Source organism: Lathyrus oleraceus, chromosome 6 (assembly GCF_024323335.1).
Source record: "Lathyrus oleraceus cultivar Zhongwan6 chromosome 6, CAAS_Psat_ZW6_1.0, whole genome shotgun sequence".
Taxonomy (NCBI): Eukaryota; Viridiplantae; Streptophyta; class Magnoliopsida; order Fabales; family Fabaceae; genus Lathyrus; species Lathyrus oleraceus.
Window position 1 is genome coordinate 123831109 of NC_066584.1, and position 21431 is coordinate 123852539.

At 38.3% G+C, this 21431-nt stretch overlaps 1 protein-coding gene across 1 annotated transcript; it reads right to left on the reverse strand.

Annotated features, from left to right (window-relative positions):
• Nucleotides 1-177: 177 nt before the first annotated feature.
• On the reverse strand, nt 178-2221 carry LOC127094369 (uncharacterized). Its single transcript, XM_051033209.1, has 3 exons — nt 1436-2221; nt 1025-1333; nt 178-351 (listed from the first exon to the last, which is right to left on the reverse strand). The coding sequence occupies exons 1-3, from the start codon at nt 2219-2221 to the stop codon at nt 178-180; spliced, it is 1269 nt and encodes a 422-aa protein (XP_050889166.1).
• Nucleotides 2222-21431: the final 19210 nt, after the last annotated feature.

Sequence of the window (21431 nt, forward strand, 5' to 3'; positions counted from 1 at the left end):
TGAATAACTTCTTTCTTAAAATACTTCATTTCCATATTGAGAAATTCTTTTCGTTAGTCTTTCTGGACTTGGTGAATCTTCATCAGAGTCTTGTTGTATCGAAGTCATTCTTCAGAAGGAGATCATGTCTGAATTCATCAGAGCTTCTCAGAGTACTAGTCTTCTTGTTCATCAGAACTAAGACAAATAGTTGTTAGAGCTTCTGGTTCTTTTTATTGTCTTGCTTTGGTCAGATTTAGAACTTCTTGGGCGTACTTCTTCCTTAGCGGCGTCTGATCTTCTAGCACTTTGTATCTGATCAGTGTTTGTATCTGATAAAATGATCGGAGTCCTTCGTTGCTGTTCAGAGTCCTGCACACTTAGAAAAATTTCGTTAGGGTGCCATTTTAGGTTTCATCCTTTGTTATCATCAAAATCTTGGAATTCTATTGTAGAACCAATTTTGTTCTTACAAACTCCCCATTTTCGATGATGACAAAACAATTTTAAATTAGAGATGAAACATTTTTAGATGAGAGTTAAAGATCAGATAGAAGTGAGCTCCCCCTGAGTTAAATCTGGGATTTCAGAAGTTCTTACCAGACCTTCCATGATTTGGTGTTTCTAGCTACTTTCCTGCAAATTTCTAAGTCAAAGATTAGGAACAATGTTTGCAAAGTTTTGTAGGAGTTAGATATGTTTTCATCAGAGCTGTTTTTAGTTCTCCCCCTTTTTGTTTGAATCAAAAAGACTTAGTGAAAAAAATGAGCACAACGATATATATATTCATAGATAGCAAGTACAAAAGCCAGAAATGCAGAAAAACAAAGAAGCAGAAAACAACACGCAAATCAGAGAAAAGCAACAAGCAAAAGATAAGAACACGGAAATAAATCCTAGGTGCCTAAGGGTTTGGAGGTGGAGGCATCCTCTGGAGCAGCTGGGTCAGCAGATTCTGAATGTTGACATTTACGGAATCCTGTTGATCCAATCTGGCTCGGACTTCCTGCTGTTCTTTCTGTAGTTCTTCAAGAGTCTTTAGGACCAGAGGGACAAAGGTGGAGGACTCCCCCTGAGTCAGAGCATCCTTTTCTATCCTGGCGGCAGACTCTTCAGCCAAACCAGCTGCTTTTTCAGCGGCAGCTTTGGCTTGTGCTTCAGCTTCAGCAGCAGCAGCGGCATCAACTAGAGCTTTGGCCTCAACTTCCTTGATCCTTTGTAGTTCTTCTTGCTTTGCTTTCTCTTCAGCTTCTTTGCGTGCCCGCTCCTCAGCTTCTCTAGCTAGACGCTCTTGAAGTCTGATCTCAGCGTCTCTGATGAAGTCGTTGCGGACTTGCTCAGAGAGGCCTTTCAACTTAAAGGCTTCATAGGTCATCCAACTTATCACTTTGTTCCAGTGAGTCCTTACAGCGGAGGGATCATCACTGATGCCAGAGTTGATGGTCAGAGACTTGACCTTGTCAGCTGAAGCTTCTGCAAACACCTTTATTGCTTCCTCAAGGGTTAGAAGGGTGTTATCAGGTTCAGAGGCTTGGGGTGGAGAAATGGGAGGGCTTAAGTTAAGTGTGAGAGTTTGTGGTTCAGCGGATGTAGTTGGTGGGGGTATCTCGGAGTTGTGAGGTTGTGATTCAGAGTGAATTGGTTCAGATGATGGAGGGTCAGATGTGGTTGTGTTTGGGTTTTTTGTGGGTAGAGAGGTAACTTCTGGTTCAGGAATGGATTGTGTTGGTTGTTGAGAGGCCAGAGCACGTGTTTGGAGCTGAGCCAGAGTTGGGGAGTGAGGATCAGATGGTTCAGTGTCTGATGAAAGTGTGTAGTAGGGTGGTGATTCTGGGGAAGAAGATGAGGAGGGTGAGGTTGTTTCGTTTAGCATTTTTGCTTCCGAAATGGGTAAAGATGTGGTGGCCAGGTTGGATTTTTGAGAGGGTTGGTTAGATGGTCTGGTGGTTGAGGGAGGAGTTTCTAAGTTAGTGTATATGGGCGTTGGTTGATGGATTGAGGAAGCAATAAGTTTAACTTGTACAGAAGGAGGGAGAGAGACAGACTTACCAGAGGATCCAGTTAGAGGTACTAGAGGTCTTGATCCAGAAGATTCTCCCAGCTTTGCTCTCTTCGCCTGCTTTGCCTTCTCAGATGGTTCTTGTGGCCTCTTCATGAAGTCTGGAGGAAATTCTGGCAACCAGTCTAGGGAGAAGTCTGAGAACTCAACTCCTTGTTTGCGCAGATCATCTAAGTAGTACATGACTACCTCTGGAGGGTCGATCTTTGAGAACAGATAGAGTCCATTTGGGATCTTTCTCTGATCTTTAAGAGCTTCCCAAGAGGTGTCCAGAGTTGGTTTGACCCTTACTTGATTCAGAATTCCCATGCTTTTCAGATTGCGGGCGTTCAGAGCTCTTCCAGTATCTATCATCACGTCTTCCATGAGTCTGAACTATATCAGATGGTCCACGAGACCGCTTTCAATCAGGACGTCAGAAATGAGCCTCCCCGGAGGAATGTAGTTTCTAGTCTTCATGTTGTTTCTTGTATCTCTTACAGAGTCTCTGAGGTATTTGAAGAGGAGTGCAAGAAGGCAGAGCTTCAGACCCTTGTGGATACAGTACATAATGCACTTCTGGTCTGTGTTGATGTAATCTGAGGAGTTTGAGGTTGGGCGATGATGTATGATGCCCAAGATAATCTTCAGCCATACCCGGAGGTTCTTATGCAGTTCCTTATTCTTGGAATGTTTGCCTTCAGTGTTCCGTTGGAAGATTGTTGGGTTAATCTCATGGGACAGATACTTTGCCCGAGGACTAATGTTGTAGATGCGTCTTCCTCCAGCTTTCTCCATGCCCAGAAAAGCGGAAATAGACTTTTCAGTGATCACCATCTTGACTCTCAGAACATAGGAGACGATGTAGTGATCGTCAGCGTCAGCAAATCTCCAGAATTCTTTCACCAAATTTGTGTAGACTGGGCCATAGAGACGTTGGAAGTAGTTTCCCCAACCTTGATTCTTCAGTTCGTCAATGAGTTTGACACCGTTCCTTCGCATGTTGTCAAAATCAACCAGTGATTCACACAACACTTCCAGCTTTTCAAAAGGAGTTGCAAGGTGGATATGAGACTCATGATCAAGAATGTGAGGTTCTTTGTAGATGGGAGTGGAGACGACACCGGTAACAGCTGGGGTTTGATTGCTTGAACTAGGAGCTTGCTCATTATAGTTCATCTATTGAGAGAAGTTATACACTGATTGTTGTTGAGAATCCATGAAGATTGTTGATGAATTGGGTTGAACGTTGATGAACTAGAATGCACACTGCAGAAATGCCTTGAGAGAAAAAATACTTGCAAGAGGGTTAAGAGTGTTTGTGAGAGTGAAAAGTGTGCAATTTGTGAAGAGAAGAGTTTAAATACCCAAATTAGGGCGCATGCAAAATGACACACAAACATGAGTTTAGCACAAAAACCAAGTACGCACGTTAGAGGGAGAATGATTACAGCTCATAAATGATGTCTAATCCCAACATCAGCACACTTCTCGAGAAGATATCAAGAGAATGTTTCTTGATTACTGCTAGATAGCTGTCTAGAAGTTCCAAGGTCAGATGCATGATACTCCACGTGTTACTTTATCTGATCTACAGGAATACCAAAGGGTTAGTTCCTGGAGATTTCTAACTCAGATGACTTCTAACTGGTAGGAGTATCAGAGTCAGATATAGAATCCAACTGTTTACATCAGAATCTTATTTTGCTATCTCAGAGGCACATATTTTGAATGTTCAAATTCTTTAAGATAAAGGAGAATCTATCTTCAGCAAGGATTTTTGTAAAGATGTCAGCCCATTGATGGCCTGTATCAATGAATTTCAACATTACTACCCCTTTCTGGACATAGTCTCTAATGAAATGATGTTTTATTTCTATGTGCTTAGCTCTGGAGTGCAAAATAGGATTCTTGCTTAAACAGATGGCAGCAGTATTGTCACAAAAGATATGAATGTTACTCTCAAAGATTTGAAGATCCTCTAGTTGATTCTTCATCCAGAGCATCTGGGTAGTGCATAATGATGTTGAAATGTATTTCGCTTCTGCAGTAGACAAGGCTATGGTTGATTGTCTTTTGCTGGCCCAGGATATCAGATTCTTTCCCAAGAGCTCACAATTTCCAGATGTACTTTTTCGTTCCATTCTGTCTCCTACGTAATCTGCATCACAAAAACCAGATAGTCTATACTCTGATGTTTTCTCATACATCAGACTCGGGTTAGGAGTTCCTTTCAGATATCCGAGTATTCTCTTAACAGCTGTTAAATGAGATTCTCTAGGATCTGATTGGAATCTGGCACAGAGACAAACACTAAATAGAATATCAGGACGTGTAGCAGTCAGATAGAGAAGAGAGCCTATCATACCACGATAGAGCTTCTGACAAACCTTTTGACTAACTTCTTCTTTTTCCAGAATGCAAGTTGGATGCATGGGTGTCTTAGCAGGTTTGCATTTCGCCATTTCGAATTTCTTCAAAATGTATTTTATGTATTTACTTTGATGAACGTAGGTGGCTTCTGAAGCTTGATTGATCTGAATTCCTAGAAAGAACTTTAGTTCTTGCATTAAGCTCATTTCGAATTCTGTCTGCATTAGCTCAGAGAATTCTTGACATACAGAGGAGTTAGCTGAACCAAAAATGATATCATCAACATATATCTGGCATATCATGAGATCATTATTAATGTTTTTACAGAAGAGTGTAGAGTCAACTTTCCCTCTGATAAAATCATGTTCCAGAAGAAAATTACTTATTCTTTCATACCAAGCTCTGGGAGCTTGTTTTAGTCCATATAAAGATTTCTTAAGTTTAAAAACATGTTCTGGACAATTTGAATTTTCAAAACCTGGAGGTTGATTGACATACACTTCTTCTGATATATACCCATTAAGAAATGAGCTCTTGACATCCATTTGATACAGTTTGATAGAATGATTTACAGCAAATGAAACAAGTAAGTGAATAGATTCTAACCTGGCGACTAGGGCAAAGGTTTCATTATAGTCAATGCCTTCTTGTTGACTGTACCCTTGAGCCACCAGTCGAGCTTTGTTTCTGACAACTTCTCCTTTCTCATTCAGCTTGTTTTTGAACACCCATCTGGTTCCAATAATGTGAGTGCCTTTAGGTTTAGGAACAAGATCCCAGACGTCATTCTTTGTGAATTGATCTAGCTCTTCTTGCATGGCTAGAACCCAATCGTTATCTTGAAGTGCCTCATCACCGGAAGTAGGCTCGATCAGAGATACTAGTCCTAGAGGAGTTTCTTCAGGTACCTTGAAGGTTGACCTAGTTCGGATAGGTTCATCCTTGCTTCCCATAATCAACTCTTCAGATATGTTGAGGCGACTTTTAGCTTTCTTTGGGATTGCTGGGAATTTAGTTCCTACTGAAGTTTGAGTAGCAGATGCTTCAGGTGCTTTGATCTTCTCGTCAAAACCTACAAGAGTAATCTCCAGATCTGCAAGTTTCTCAACTAGCTTTGACTTTTCAGGGTCAAGCTTATCATCAAATCTGACATGAATTGATTCTTCCACAATTTTGGTTTCTGTATTGTATACTCTGTAGCCTTTAGAGCGTTCTGAGTATCCTAACATAATACCTTTTTGTGCTTTTGAATCAAACTTGTTCAGATGTTATTTAATATTCAGAATAAAGCAAGAGCATCCAAAAGGATGAAAATAAGAAATGTTGGGTTTTCTTCCTTTACACAGTTCATAGGGAGTCTTCTCCAGAATAGGTCTTATGGAGATTCTATTCTAAATATAACACGATGTATTTACTGCTTCAGCCCAAAAATGCTTAGCCACATTTGTTTCATTGATCATGGTTCTGGTCATCTCTTGGAGTGTCCTATTCTTCCTCTCTACAACTCCATTTTGTTGTGGAGTTCTAGGAAAGGAGAAATCATGGGATATTCCATTAGAGTCAAATAATTCTTCAAAAAAATTATTTTCAAATTCTCCACCATGATCACTTCTGACTCTGATGATTTTAGAGTCAAATTCATTTTACACTTTGGAACAGAAGCTAGTGAATACAGAGTGAGACTCACTCTTGTGCTTTAAGAATTTTACCCATGTCCAGCGACTAAAATCATCAACAATAACTAATCCATATTTCTTCCCATTGACTGATGCTGTTTTCACAGGACCAAATAAGTCAATGTGAAGAAGCTCCAGAGGCTTAGAGGTAGAAACAATATTTTTCCTTTTAAAAGATGATTTTGAAAACTTTCCTTTCTGACATGCTTCACATAGAGCATCTGAAGAAAACTTCAACTTGGGTAGACCTCTGACTAACTCGAGTTTATTTAGCTGAGATAACTTTCTCATGCTAATGTGGCCCAAGCGTCTATGCCATACTCATTGCTCTTCATGAACAGACATTCAACATTTTACATTTTGTTCTTTTAAGTCCGAAAGATTTATTTTATAAATATTGTTTTCCTCGTGCCAGTGAATAGGACAAATCCATTGTTCTGATTTATTGCTTTACATGTTTTTTGATTTAAGATTACATCATACCCGTTATCACTTAATTAACTTATTGATAACAGATTATGCATTAATCCTTCTACATAGAGAACATCAAATATAGAGGGAAGAGTACCATTACCAATAGTTCCGGAGCCTTTGATCCTTCCTTTCTGATTTCCTCTGAAGCCTACGAATCCAGCATCTTTAAGTTCCAGGTTTTGGAACATATACTTTCTTCTCGTCATGTGTCGCGAGCATCCAGAGTCCAGGTACCATGACTGGTGTTTTAACTCTGCTGCATAAGATATCTGCAACATAAACAATCTTATCCTTTGGTACCCAGAATCTTTTGGGTCCTTTGTGATTAGTTTTCCCAGAGTTTCTTAACACTTTGGGTTTTCTAGCATTATTAAAGCATTGTGCTTGTGTATGTGTATAGTGATAGGAAAATGGAGATTTAGGTTGGTCATTAGTAAAAGTTTTATCTTCACTAGGATCATACCCAATTCCTCTTCTATTGTTCTGACTGGCCCCATAAATCATGGATGCCATTCTGCTCCTCTCTATCCCATTCTTCAGAAACTTTTGAAAAGATTTTTCATATTCATAAATTACCGTGTTTGAAGTTTGTGGAGCTTGAGATAACGCTTCTTCAAGTTTTGAGCATTTTTTGTTTGTGGAATTTCTTTCTAATATCAAGGTTTGGTTTTTATCTTTTAGTTCTAAAACTGTTATCTCAAGTTTACCACATTCTTCTAGAGTTTCTTCAAGCACCTCTTTTACAGCTTTAAATTTTTGTTTAAGTTTCTGATATGAGTTTAGAGTTTCAGATACGCATGATTCTAGGTCAGATCGAGAAAGGTCAGAAAATACCTCTTCGGATTCAGATTCTTCATCTGAAGTATTCTTGGAGGTGGTAGCCATGAGTGCCACATTTTCCTGTTCATCAGAGTCTGATTCTGATGAGTCAGATCCACTGTCGTCCCAGGTAGCCATCAGTCCCTTTTTGGTTCTGAAGGAATTTTTCTTGAAGTTCTATTTTTTGGAGCTTTCCTTCTTGGGACATTCGTTTCTGTAATGGCATGTTTCTTTACATTCATAACAAGTTACGTCTTTGTTAGATTTACCTTTTGAAGCTGGTTCTGATCTATCTCCTTTGGATCTTGGTTTTCTGAAGTTATTATTCCTTTTTCTCCAGAGTTGTTTTACTCTTCTGGTTAGAAGGGATAATTCTTCCTCATCGTCAGAATCTTCCTTTTCAAAGTCATCAATGTCTTCTTCTTCTTCAGCCTGGAAGGCTTTGTTTCTCTCAGATTTGCGTCATTCTGATATGGACTTTAGTGCTACAAACTTGATCTTCTTCTGAGGTTCATCTTCCTCCAGTTCTATCTCGTGACTTCTGAGTGAACTGACGAGTTCTTCAAGGCTGATGTTGTTCAGATCCTTTGATAGTTTTAAGGTTGTGACCATGGGTCTCCATTTCTTTGGTAAGCTTCTGACTATCTTCTTGACGTGGTCCGTAGTTGTATATCCTTTATCTAGCACTTTGAGACCTGCAATTAAAGTTTGGAATCTAGGAAACATTACCTCTACAGCTTCATCTTCCTCCATTTTGAAGGCTTCATATTTCTGGATTAGAGCCAGAGCCTTTGTTTCTTTGACTTGAGTGTTTCCTTCATGAGTCATCCTCAGGGAGTCAAGTATTTCTTTAGTTGTTTCCGTGTTGGTGAGTTTTTCATACTCATTGTAGGAAACGACATTGAGAAGTATCGTTTTGGCTTTGTGATGATTCTTGAATTCACGCTTCTGATCATCCATCATTTTGCTTCTGGGAATGGCAACTCCGACATCTGTTACAAGTGGTATGTAACCAATTGTGACAATGTCCCAGAGATCAGCGTCGTAGCCCAGAAAGAAACTTTCAATTTTGTCTTTCCAATAATCGAATTTCTCTCCATCAAAGACTGGAGGTTTAGCATTGTAACTATCTCTTTCATTGGTGTTGGCCATAGTTTTTCTCGTTCTGGATCTCTCTACACTATTAAGTGTTTGATTAAAAAATCAATAACAAAGCCGAAGCTCTGATACCAACTGAAGGTGAGAAAAACAAGAAAGGGGGGTTTCAATTGTTTTAAAAATAAAAGCTTTTTAAGAAATAAGAACACACAGAATTTTATACTGGTTCGCTTAGAAAACAAAGCTACTCCAATCCACCCGGCCAAGGTGATTTCGCCTTCAAAAAGGACTTAATCCATTAATCTTGAAAGATTACACAACCCAATCGTCTAAGAGAATGATCTCTTAGTCCTCTCAAGTATACAGACTGCGCAGAGTCACTTGAGGAACAAAAACAATTTAGTAAAATAGATTTGTAATGAGAAGTGCTTCTAAGAGTAAGCAAGTATTACAGCAAAGTATTGGAGCAAGAGTTTTTCACGTAAGAGCAGCAGCTCGTGAAAAGAGAGAGAGAATATAAATGACTTTTTCTGTTCGTTGTTATTGTTGTATCTCTCAATGAGGTAGATTGTCCTTTATATAGTAGTGAGAAGGACCGTTGGAGTGATGACAGAATCTTGGTCTTTGATGAGCATTCAATGTCATTACTTCTGTGTTTCTTGCTAAAACTATTTTGTCTCCCTGAATAACTTCTTTCTTAAAATACTTCATTTCCATATTGAGAAATTTTTTCCGTTACTCTTTCTGGACTTGGTGAATCTTCATTAGAGTCTTGTTGTATCCGAGTCATTCTTCAGAAGGAGATCATGTCTGAATTCATCAGAGCTTCTCAGAGTACTAGTCTTCTTGTTCATCAGAACTAAGACCAATAGTTGTTAGAGCTTCTGGTTCTTTTTATTGTCTTGCTTTGGTCAGATTTAGAACTTCTTGGGGATACTTCTTCCTTAGCGGCGTCTGATCTTCTAGCACTTTGTATCTGATCAGTGTTTGTATCTGATAAAATGATCAGAGTCCTTCGTTGCTTTTCAGAGTTCTGCACACTTAGAAAAATTTCGTTAGGGTGCCATTTTTGATTTCATCCTTTGTTATAATCAAAATCTTGGAATTCTATTGTAGAACCAATTTTATTCTTACAACAACCTCTTTAGATCTTAGAATCAAGATCGTTCCGAAGCAAACACAGAGATTTATCGCAATTGATTTGATCAATCACCGTTTTGATTGCGGTTCATCGAATTCTCAAATATGATTCCCTTGAGAACTCCGCAAGAGCAACATAAGGAAGGATCCTAGATCCAGATCTAGGTCTATGCCAGGGGTTGATGGCAATTTCCATGAAAACCGTGTCGAAGATACATGATCCACCTTCCAATCTAACATTACCCATACTTTCTCCACTACCAGGGTGATAATCGGTGCGACGTCGAAGATACAACAAGTTCATAGTTAATGGCGTCGAGATATGACAAGTTAATGCCGAGCGTAGATCAAGTGCAGGGGTGTTTCCTATATGTACAATAGGATTTCTACTCAAAGCATCAGGGTCTTCACATGCTTGATCAAATAACAAAGGTTCTCCAACAGTACCCGAGGGAAGGTATCCCAGACTGTGGCTGCAAGGAGATCAGTCGGAAACAATCTCAGATTCCCGTTCGACCTCTTCGTTCCAAAGGAAATACTAAATAGGAAAAGAGGCCTGAGCCTTAACCAGATGTCAGGGTGGTAGGTCCTATTTCAAGGAACGTTGTCTACATTTGACCGTCCTCCTGGGTCCGAGGAGAGCTAACCATAAGACCAGATTGTTTGTGAGCAGGTTGTCATCTACCTACCGTCCACTTGAGGTAGATACCCACTCCAGAGCAAAGTAAGAGCTGAGGCGTTCCATCCCAGTGATTAGAAAGCACCCCATCCAAGAAGTCGACAGTAGCGTCCTCAAGCTACATCCCCGATTCAGTCACTTTCACAATGACACATTTGCGGGATGCTTTAAAATCTCACCCAACCAAAATATACATCTTAAAGAAGAGAAATACACCCCATCAAAGCCCTGAGGAAGGACAATGGCTAAAGACTTAGGACGATGTCCGTTCGTGATAGAGTTACCATTGAAGGTCTATCGATCTAGTCATTTCATTATTTCTTTATAATGGACTCAATTCAGTATTAATATAAATATTTGTACATCTTCTCTTTTTTCCTCTGTTGTGGGATTCCTTGACTCTCTTTCTTTTAGAGTGCTCAAGACAGGGACAATAAAAATTTCGTTTCTGATTGCATATTCGATACAGACTAAACACATTTATGCAATTATGATATGACTTAAACACATCCATTACATGATTACTCATATGAGGCATACTTCATGTATTTATGCCTTGCTAGCGCACATCCTTCGCATCTAGCCAATACAAGGGCATATGCGGTGGATTCCGGAAATATCAACCTTGATCCCGGATAAGCCTCGACGGAAGTGACGGGGATCCTTGTAACACCCCAAATTCAATTTATTTATTTAATTTTATTATTTATATTTATATTTAATTAATTGGTGTTTTTAAATTATTATTGTGCGATTGTGGGGGTAAGTATCTTTGGAATAGATGTATAAAGGGAGTAAGAGTTTGGTTTAGTTGCTTATAAATTATTAGAATTTTAACTAACTATTAGAATAAATAGTGTTTTATTCGAATTAATTAAATAAATAGTAAAATAGTATAATTTGGCCATTTGTGAGATTTGTAGAAATAAAGAGGGCAAAGAGTTAGAGAGTTGAGGCAATTGTGTGAATTAATAAAGTTAAGGGTTAATGAGGTAATTAGAAAGAAGTGTGTAGAAAACCCTAAGGATATATTGGAAGTAAGAGAAAATTAACCTAGTTTGCCAGCACGTGAAATTTGAGAAAAAAGGCGGGAGAGAAAGAGAAAAAACTAGGATTTTGAAGAAGGAATCATAGAGATTGCTTGATTCATCATTAATTGCTGAAAATCTAAGATAAGGGGGAGAAAGAGCTATCAATTAGGTGTATTGCATGATGGGGTAGAGAGAAGAGGTCCTTACTCTATTTAAGGAAATTGGGATGTGATTTATTCTTAATTTTCTATGAAGTTTTGACATTGTTGGTTGTTTTAATGGTGAATTTTGTTTGCCTATATATGTATTATTTTCTGTTTTGAGATATTTATGTTTTCCACAATGTTTGAGTGTTTGGAAGGTTTGGGGTAAAGATGAATTGATGAGATTGAATAATTTTGTTGATTCCAATCTATGATATATTATGAATTTAACGTTTTAAGCATTGAATAATTATAGTATGTCGAATTCTGAGATCATGGGATTTTACAGAATCGAAATCGGAGGTCCAGAAGGGCTTCTATGATGGGAAATGCAGAATTTTATACATTATGCACAGTGATGACGGGCGTCAGCCCGATTGATGATGCATCCATCATCACGCTGAAGGACATGACCCAGGGAGGTCTGAAAGGTGTCAGCCTGTTGAGGGGTACAATTTTGTTCCAGGAAGTCAGCGATGATGTGGAGATTTGTGTAATTGACTTGTTTACCTTATTTTCATCATAACTTGAGACCCGTGACTCCGTTTGAGATGTGGTTCGATGTGTTCAAAAGATAGGCGCAATAATTTCAAGTTATGAATTGCTTATTATGTATGATGAATGATGTGATGCATAAATGGTGAGACGTGTATGTGGATCCTTTTGGTGAACCTTTTTGTTATAATGCATGTTGTTGAGAGTCATGCATCATGGTGTAATAGATTCAGTCTAGTTTTGGTGTGCTCTGATTCCATGGTGGGGATCGGGAGTGAGTAGTCAGTTTCAAGTTGGAATCAGTGAAGCATTACCTATTGTCATGTTAACAATTTGACGTGCTCTAGTCATATGGTGGGGATCGGGAGCGAGATGAACCTGAGTGTTCATGAATGGTACCACATGCATAATGAGTTAGTTGTGGACTATATTTGCATATATGCTTGTATATGTTATTGATTTTTCGTGATATTGATGATTGGATGTGATTATGCAATCGTTGTCATGAATTATGTGTGAGAATATGTTGTTGATGGTTGTGTAATAAATGTGTACTTGATGTGTATTCTCTACCTTAACATTATTTACACTGTTTATATTAGTTTGTTGTTTCTCACCTATTTACTTTCATGTTTTCCACCATGGACATCTTGCAGATACTCGGAAGTAGAGTTTGTTCATGTAAGAGGAAGTTAGTCCCTGGAGATACTTCGTTTAGTTTCATCATTGTTTTAGAAGTATTGCTTTGATCCTGTAACATCGGGGTTGTAAAGATTTGTTTGCTTATTATATTTGTTAGAGTTTAATTGTTTATTCAGTTCATGTTGGAGTTGTTCAAGAGTTGAATATGATAACTCTTTACTTTGAAAATAATTTATTATGATTTGAAGATTGAGACTAAAAGCCTAAGTTGCAATGTTTTGTTATTTGAAATAATTCGATATCACCGTAATGATACCCTAAGTGAAGGTGAATGTGCGATGAAAGGTATTGTATGACGTTAATATTTACCGCTGCGTAGCTATTAGATTTTTGATTTATTAAAGGTTTTATCGGCGGTGACACCTTAGATTATCATGTAAAGCTTAATATATAAGTTTTGGGGTTTATGGTGTTACAATCTTACCCTTGATCGGGGAACAATCTAATGTGTCGTGGAGCACAGTACAAATATACAACTATATCTCGCCAATTACGACAATTCCAAGCTTCACCCTAGATAAGCACAAGCAATATGCTAAGTACAACACACAAATTAATACATTACTACAAAAAATGCTACAAACAGTAAACAAACATAGCAACTAAAAGTAGTATCTAACATAATTCTAAGAACTAATTCTTCGATTATAAAGGCAAAGAAAGCACATCAATCACTTAACTATAATTAAGTATTTTCTTCCTAGTAAAATAGGCACTTAAGGTTTTCACACCCAAAGTAGGATGTACATTAGCACCGGCCGTTATCTAAGGCGAACTAACTTTGCACTGTAGGGTAAGAAATCAAACCTTAGAGTTACAACAATACCCAAACAACTAAAAGTCATAACATAACAACAATAATGAAATGAAGCCAAATACAATGTTCTAAGATAAATTATGCATGAATGAGGTAAAATTATTTTTAGAGACGTTAAATAGATATTACAACCAATGCACACGATCTCAAAAATAGATGCAGAGAATAAAATAATACAAAAGAAAGAAATCAAGTTGAAGCTACCAGAGCCGAGGCACCAAGTTCACCCTCTGAACTCACCTCATAAGCATGTTAGAACGGGTTCAACGCCTCAGCCAAAATTATGACATAAGGGAAGAACTTCCTTACCTGTTCCACAACTTGGTCACAGACCCCGAGCATAATTGTCATACCCTCAAATTTACCCTACCTTATATCACCTTCTTAAACCCTAATCCATGATCATACATTCCACACATGTCATCTCATATGCATTTCTACTTAATAATCCACAATAGTTCAGCAATTCAAGGCATGGGATTCATCTGTGAAGATTCAAGATCCTCAGGTCATATTAAGGTGTGCCCAAGCCACCTTAACCCTAATTTCATCCTCAAGCATCCCACAAAGCATGGAGGATCTCTCAATACATCTCACTTACTCCCCAAACCCAATTTGGGTGGTTAGTCCCCTTTGAAGAAGCTTCAAGATTCATCTGGTCATCTAAGGACCCAAACCCATGCTCTTGACCTCATTTGGATGGTACAAGTCATGATTCACCATGGATCTTGACCATGCCATTGAGGACACCTAAAATCCAAAATTTATTCATTCCCCATACCTTTTAAACATCTCAACTTGATCCTTGCATCACCAAACCCTAGTTGCTTGACCTTGGTTCTTGATAAAACTCGTGGCTCAAGAAACTTTAATTTGGGGATCCCTTGACTATTGAATTTGCTCCATTTTTACCATCCAATTACCCTACCATTAATTCAATATCATTTTATGTCCATTAAAATCAAAATCCATCATTTAAACACACATTCAATCCATGTTACAAGTACTTGTTTTGGTCATGATTTTTCAACTTTCAATACTTTGATCCACCCATGAACTTGCCCAAAAATCATCCCACAAAGATCCAAATCTTATTTCCCATCATGGTATGATCATATAAACTCAAAACATTCACCATTGTGCCTTGAAAATCAAGAAATCACAAAATCCCATTTGTAGGTCATGTTGGTTGGTCACATTTTGGCAAGAATGGCCTATGGAAAGTTCCAAAGACAATAACTTTCTCATTTCACAAGATTTTTTAAATTCCACTTCGAGCCAAATGTCCTAAATGAGCCTCTATCCAACTTCGTTTCAAGGTCCAATACCTAGTTCATTGAGTAAGGACTTCAATTATTCTATTGGCCAAGCTGGTCTAACATGCCCACCATGCCCTAAAACATGACCAAGACCATTACTTTACATTTCCAAACCACAAACCCTTTTGTCCTGGTTCTTTTTTAATTCAATCAAAGACATGGCAAGGATAAAATTCCACAAGTTTATGACAAAATTCACAAGCCAATTTCATTTGGCCTTCGTTCAAACATTGGTGATCACCCTGATGCATACGCCAAACATGACCAACTCAAAATTTGCAAAACCATTCTCCAAGTCTCTAAATCAACTCAATCCGATCCCAATGGTCCTCAAACATGTTGAATAGGGTATTGTGGTGAAAATGAAAGTCAACTTGCAAGCCAAAACATCCCAAGTATCAAAACCCGACCCCATGTGTAAAATCAGAAAATTCCCAAAATGGCAAAAAGTGAAATTTGTAGCAGGCCAAACTAAGACATTTGTCTATTCCAGATCAATGTAAAGGACCAAGGAAAAATGATCTGAGCTACAAGTAAGGCTAAAAAATTGCTATTCCATTCTTCCCCAAGTCCATCCAAGGAATGCTTCGAGTCACTCAACATTCTAAAGCAAAACCTCATAAACCTCTCACTTAATCATCCACACACCTTACCTATAAATAAGGGAGGTTTCCCCTTCATTTGCTAAGCTTGAAAGTCCCTAAAACCTCTACTGCACTTTTGAACCAAAGCTCCAAGAACAGAGAATCATGTTTTCATTTTCAAAGCATCTCAATCCCAAATAACCATCCAGAAACCTTCACTAACATCCCTTAAAGCTTTCCAAAGCCCTAACTCATCTTCTCCGAGCTTCATCTGAGCTAAGCCAAGTCATCAGAATACCTCTCTGAGTTGATTTTGATAAGGTATTCCCCTTCATCCTCATCATCCAAACAACTTTCCATTCACCTCAAAATGTTCTTATGATCATTTACCCTAATCTTTCAGTTTTGATTGTCCCATTTAAAACATTTAATTTTTAAACTAGGTCATTTTTGTTCTTCTGGTTCGTTGAAAAATACTCCATACTCAGAGCCAATCAATGACTCATGAGTGTGGAGGTTAGTTTGTCTATGACTATGCAACGTGAATCCACAATTTTTTTTGGATAAAAATGTGTATTTCCAAGTTTGGATTTCTGAGTTCCAAGGTTGAAGACGATGTTGAGTCGTTGCTTTGCGCAAAAAAAATTGAATTCAAACATAACACGTGTCGTGTTCTGATTGGCCCTTTGGCGCGCACATTTTTATTTTAATTATTTATTTATTTATTCACTTCGGTGTAATTACTAGCACCATCGAGTGCTTGGCTCAGTGGGATAGGGGGTTGATCCCCTCATGACCCTAAGGTCAAGGGTTCAACCCCTAGCGTGTGCAAACCCCTTGTTTTATTTCATTCCACTTATTTTATTTATTTATTTTCCCCTTTTTATTTCCATTTTTCTATATATTTTTTACACCACTTATTTTTATTATTCTGAAAATATTTCAAACATGGACCCCCGTTATTTTTGTCTCTAGAATTTATTGGTGTTTTGTTTGGAGTCATTTGAATTTTTTTGAAGGACTTATGGTGTCTTGAATCCATGGGCTAATGAAATCTACTTTGGTCATGATATTTGTTGGTTCTATGTGTTGGCAGCAATTTTGGTAAAACCTAGAGTGTTCATAAGTTGTCACAAGTGCTGTCTTGACATAAGATAACATGTACCTGCAGGATGTTTAAAATGAGAATATGCAGGATTTTACTGAGATGTCAGACCCGATGTCATGACATCTGTATACAGAACATTCAGTCTGAATGTTATGTATTATGTGATTGCGTTTTTAATGCTAATCTGTGTATGATTGAAGAGATGATTAAACGTGCATTCAATCAGTAATTATAACCAGATTGACTTATTTTCCAACAAGATATAATCAGCTGTCATGAGAAGATATGAATGGAAAATAGTTTTAGGGTTTTATTATGTCCAAGCCCAGCCAATTGCTTCTATATAAAGGACATGGAAAACCTGGTTTTAGACACAAGAAATAACGAACGAAATATTGAGAGAGAATAAGGGTTTGAGTCTTGTGTGGTCGTGTGTATTGTAAGTCATTCATTCATCCATAGATGATTGCATTAGACTGATTTTTGAGTTGTAATTTGTCCACTCTATGCTTTGAAGCATGAGTGTGTGTTTACTTGATTAAAGCTTTTAAGAAAGATCAAGTATGTGTCTTTGAAGAGTGTCTTCTTTTCATTGTAATTCTTGTTTTATATCGCTGCTGTGATTGAGGGGGAGTGAGTAGGATCTCATATCTAAGAGTTCTTAGGTAGAAGTCACACAGGTAGAGATTAGGTGAAAAGACTGTAACTTAAAGTTGTTTACTGGGAGTCTTTGAACTGATTCTATTTAGTGGATTTCCTTCCTGGCTTGGTAGCCCCCAAACGTAGGTAAGTTTGCACCGAACTGGGTTAACAATTGCTTGTGTCTCTTGCATTATTGTTCTTTATCTTTTATCCTGTTTGTATTGTTCAGATATTAGTGTTGTGACATTACCTTCGAAATCTCATATTTGATACCAGAATTTCAATTGGTATCAGCGCATGCATCCTGCTCTGGTTCTGGGTGAGATCTAGGGACGTTACTTTCTGGTACTATGGATAGAGACGGAGGATCTGTTCACAGACCACCTATTCTGGATGGATCCAACTATGACTACTGGAAACCTCGAATGGTAGCCTTCCTAAAATCTCTGGATAATAAGGCTTGGAAGGCTGTTTTAACAGGCTGGGAACATCCAGTTATTACTAAGGATGGAGAAGCTACAACTGATAAGAAGGCTGAGGAACAATGGACCAAGGAGGAGGAGGATCTAGCCCTTGGGAACTCTAAAGCCTTGAATGCTATATTCAATGGAGTAGATAAGAACATCTTTAGATTGGTAAACAACTGTGAGGTGGCTAAAGATGCTTGGAACATTCTCAAAACCACTCATGAAGGCACCTCTAGAGTGAAGATGTCTAGACTGCGGCTGCTCACTACCAAGTTTGAAAATTTAAGGATGAAAGAAGATGAAAATATTCATGAATTTCATATGAATATCCTTGAAATTTCATATGAATTTCAGATGAAAAACTAGTGAGGAAAATACTCAGGTCACTTCTGTTGGTTCTAAGTGTTGGCAACAATTTTGGTAAAACAAAGAGTGTTCACAAGATGTTGCATGTGATGTCTTAAACATAAGATATCTTGTATCTGCTGGAGGTTTAAAAACATAATTATGCAGGATTATTTCAGGATGTCATACACGATGTCATGACATCTGATATTATGTACCTGCTGGATATTTAAAATGGAATTATGCAGGATTGTTCCAGGATGTCAGACCCGATGTCATGACATCTGTACACAGAACATTCAGGGTGAATGTTATGTGTTATGTGATTGCGCTTTTAATGGCAATCTATGATCTGATTTGCAAACGCATTCAATCATTAATTACAACCAGACTTACTTATTTTCCAAAGAGATCTAATCAGTTGTCATGAGAAGATTTGAATGGAAAATAGTTTTAGGGTTTTATGATGTCCAAGCCTAGCTGAAAGCTTCTATAAAAAGGACATGGAAAACCTAATTTGATACCCAAGAAATACTGAGCGAAATATTGAGAGAGAATAAGGGTTTGTGTCTTGTGTGGTCGTGTGACTTGTAAGCCATTCAATTCATCCATAGATGATTGAATTGGTCTGATTTGTGAGTTGTAATTTGTCACTCAAAGCTTTTAAGCATGAGTGTGTGTCTACTTGATTGAAGCTGCTAAGTAAGATCAAGTGTGTGTCTTTGAAGAGTCTCTTCTTTTCATAAGGAACTATTGTTTAATATCACAGGTGTGATTGAGGGGGGGGGGGGTGAGTGGGATCTCATATCTAAGAGTTCTTAGGTAGAAATCATACGGGTAGAGATTAGGTGAAAAAGACTGTAACTTGTGGAGTGTACTGAGAGTCTTTGAACTGATTCTATTTAGTGGATTTCCTTCCTGACTTGGTAGCCCCCAGATGTAGGTGAGTTGCATCGAACTGGGTTAACAATTGCTTATGTCTCTTTGCATTACTATTCTTTATCTTTATCCTGTTTGCATTATTCAGATATTAGTGTCGTGATATTACCTTCGACATCTCATATCTGATACAGAATTTCAATTGGTATCTGAGCAGGCATCCTACTCTGGTTCTGGGTGAGATCTAAGGACAATACTTTCTGGTACTATGGAGAGAGATGGAGGATCTGTTCACAGGCCACCAATTTTGGATGGATCCAACTATGACTATTGGAAACCTCGAACGGTAGCTTTCCTAAAATCTCTTGATAATAAGGCTTGGAAGGTTGTGATAACAGGTTGGGAACATCCAGTAATTACTAAGGAAGGAGAAGCCACAACTAATAAGAAGCCTGAAGAACAATGGTCCAAGGAAGAGGATGATCTAGCCCTTGGAAATTCTAAAGCATTGAATGCCATATTCAATGGAGTAGACAAGAATATCTTCAGATTGGTAAACAACTGTGAGGTGGCTAAAGAGGCTTGGGACATTCTCAAAACCACTCATGAAGGCACCTCTAGAGTGAAGATGTCTAGACTACAGCTGCTCACCACCAAGTTTGAAAATTTAAGGATGAAAGAAGATGAAAATATTCCTGAATTCCATATGAGTATCCTTGAAATTGCTAATGCCTTAGGAGCGCTGGGGGAGAAGATGTCAGATGAAAAATTAGTAAGAAAAATACTCAGGTCACTCCCTAAGAGATTTGCTATGAAGGTGACAGCCATAGAAGAGTCTCAAGACATCTCCAACATGAGAGTTGATGAGCTAGTTGGTTCCCTCCAAACATTTGAGATGGGAATGTGTGATGGATCTGAAAAGAAAACCAAAAGCGTAGCCTTCATGTCAAACACAGAGGAGGAAAGTGGTCAGGAGGTTGATGAAGAACTGGAAAATGATGTAGCAATGCTGGGAAGACAGTTCAACAGACTGTTGAAAAAGATGGATGTAAGATCTAAGGCTAATGTCAAGAACATCTCATTTGATATCAGTAAATCCAACAATGTTGGAAGAAGAACAAGGTCAGATGATAAGCCCAAAGAAGGAAAAGGAGTACAGTGCCATGAATGTGATGGGTATGGACACATTAGAACTGAATGTGGAACCTACCTCAAGAAATAGAAGATGAGTCTTGCTGCCACTTGGTCTGATGAGAGTGAAACAGAAGAGTCTGCAAATCTGGTGACTGCCTTGACTGGAAGATGGGGTTCTGATGAAGACTCAAGTAATGATGAAGTAACCTTTGAAGAGTTGGCCACTACCTACAGAAACTTGTGTCACAAAAGTGCAGAGGTGTGTAAACAGGTTGAAAGCCAGAAGAAGGTAATAACTCAACTTGAGAATGAGAAGGTGGAACACTTGGAAACCATCTCCAAATTAAAAACAGAAGTAGTGGTTCTGAATGCCAAGCTAGATGAAAGTCAACAAGTTGAAAGCCAGAAGAAAGTGATAGTACAACTGGAGAATGAGAATGCAGAACATGTGGAAACCATCTCCAAGTTAAAAACTGAAGTTGTGTTCTTGAATTCTAAACTGGAAGAGATGACAAAGTATGTAAGAATGTTAAACAATGGATCTGACTCCTTCGACAAGATTCTCCAGACTGAATAAATAATAGGAGACAAATCTGGCATTGGATTTAATCAATCTAAGCCTGAGTGCAGTTACACTGGTGGCAAACCTAAATTCAAACTTAAGTGCAACCATATTAAAAGAAAACCTGAGATGTCACATCATATGTCACAACATCAGAAGGGAAGACAACAGAAAGGGAAACACCAAAGATGGAGATGCCATTACTGTGGAAAATTTGGCCACCTGAAGCCCTTCTGCTATAAGCGGTATGGTTATCCTAGCCCTGTTCATCATTAGACTCACTATAAACCTAGACCCAAACATCATAGGCCTGTCAACAAAAAGCTATGGGTTCCCAAGACTAATGTCACAAGTCTAATAGCTCACACTTCCTTCAGAGTTTCAGCCAAAGAAGATTGGTATTTTGACAGTGGGTGCTCCAGACACATGACTGGAAACAAAAACCTGCTAACTGGCCTTCATCCTCATGCCACAAGTTATGTAACCTTTGGTGATGGAGCAAAGGGTAAAATCAAGGGGATTAGTAAGCTTGCTTGCCCTGGAGTTCCTGACCTTGACAATGTCCTACTGGTTAAGGGATTAACTGATAATCTAATAAGCATCCGTCAACTGTGTGACCAAGGTCTAGATATTAACTTCACTAAAATTGAATGTCTGATTACTAACAAAGAAAGTGAAGTGATCATGAAAGGAGTCAGGACCAAAGACAACTGTTACATGTGGAGTTCTCAAATTGGTTATTCTTCAAAGGGTACCTTAATCAAAGAAGAAGGAGTGAAGACATGGCATCAAAGATTGAGCCATCTGCAAGGTATGAAGATGATTATATCTGCTGAAGCTATTAGAGGAACTCCCAAATTGAAGATT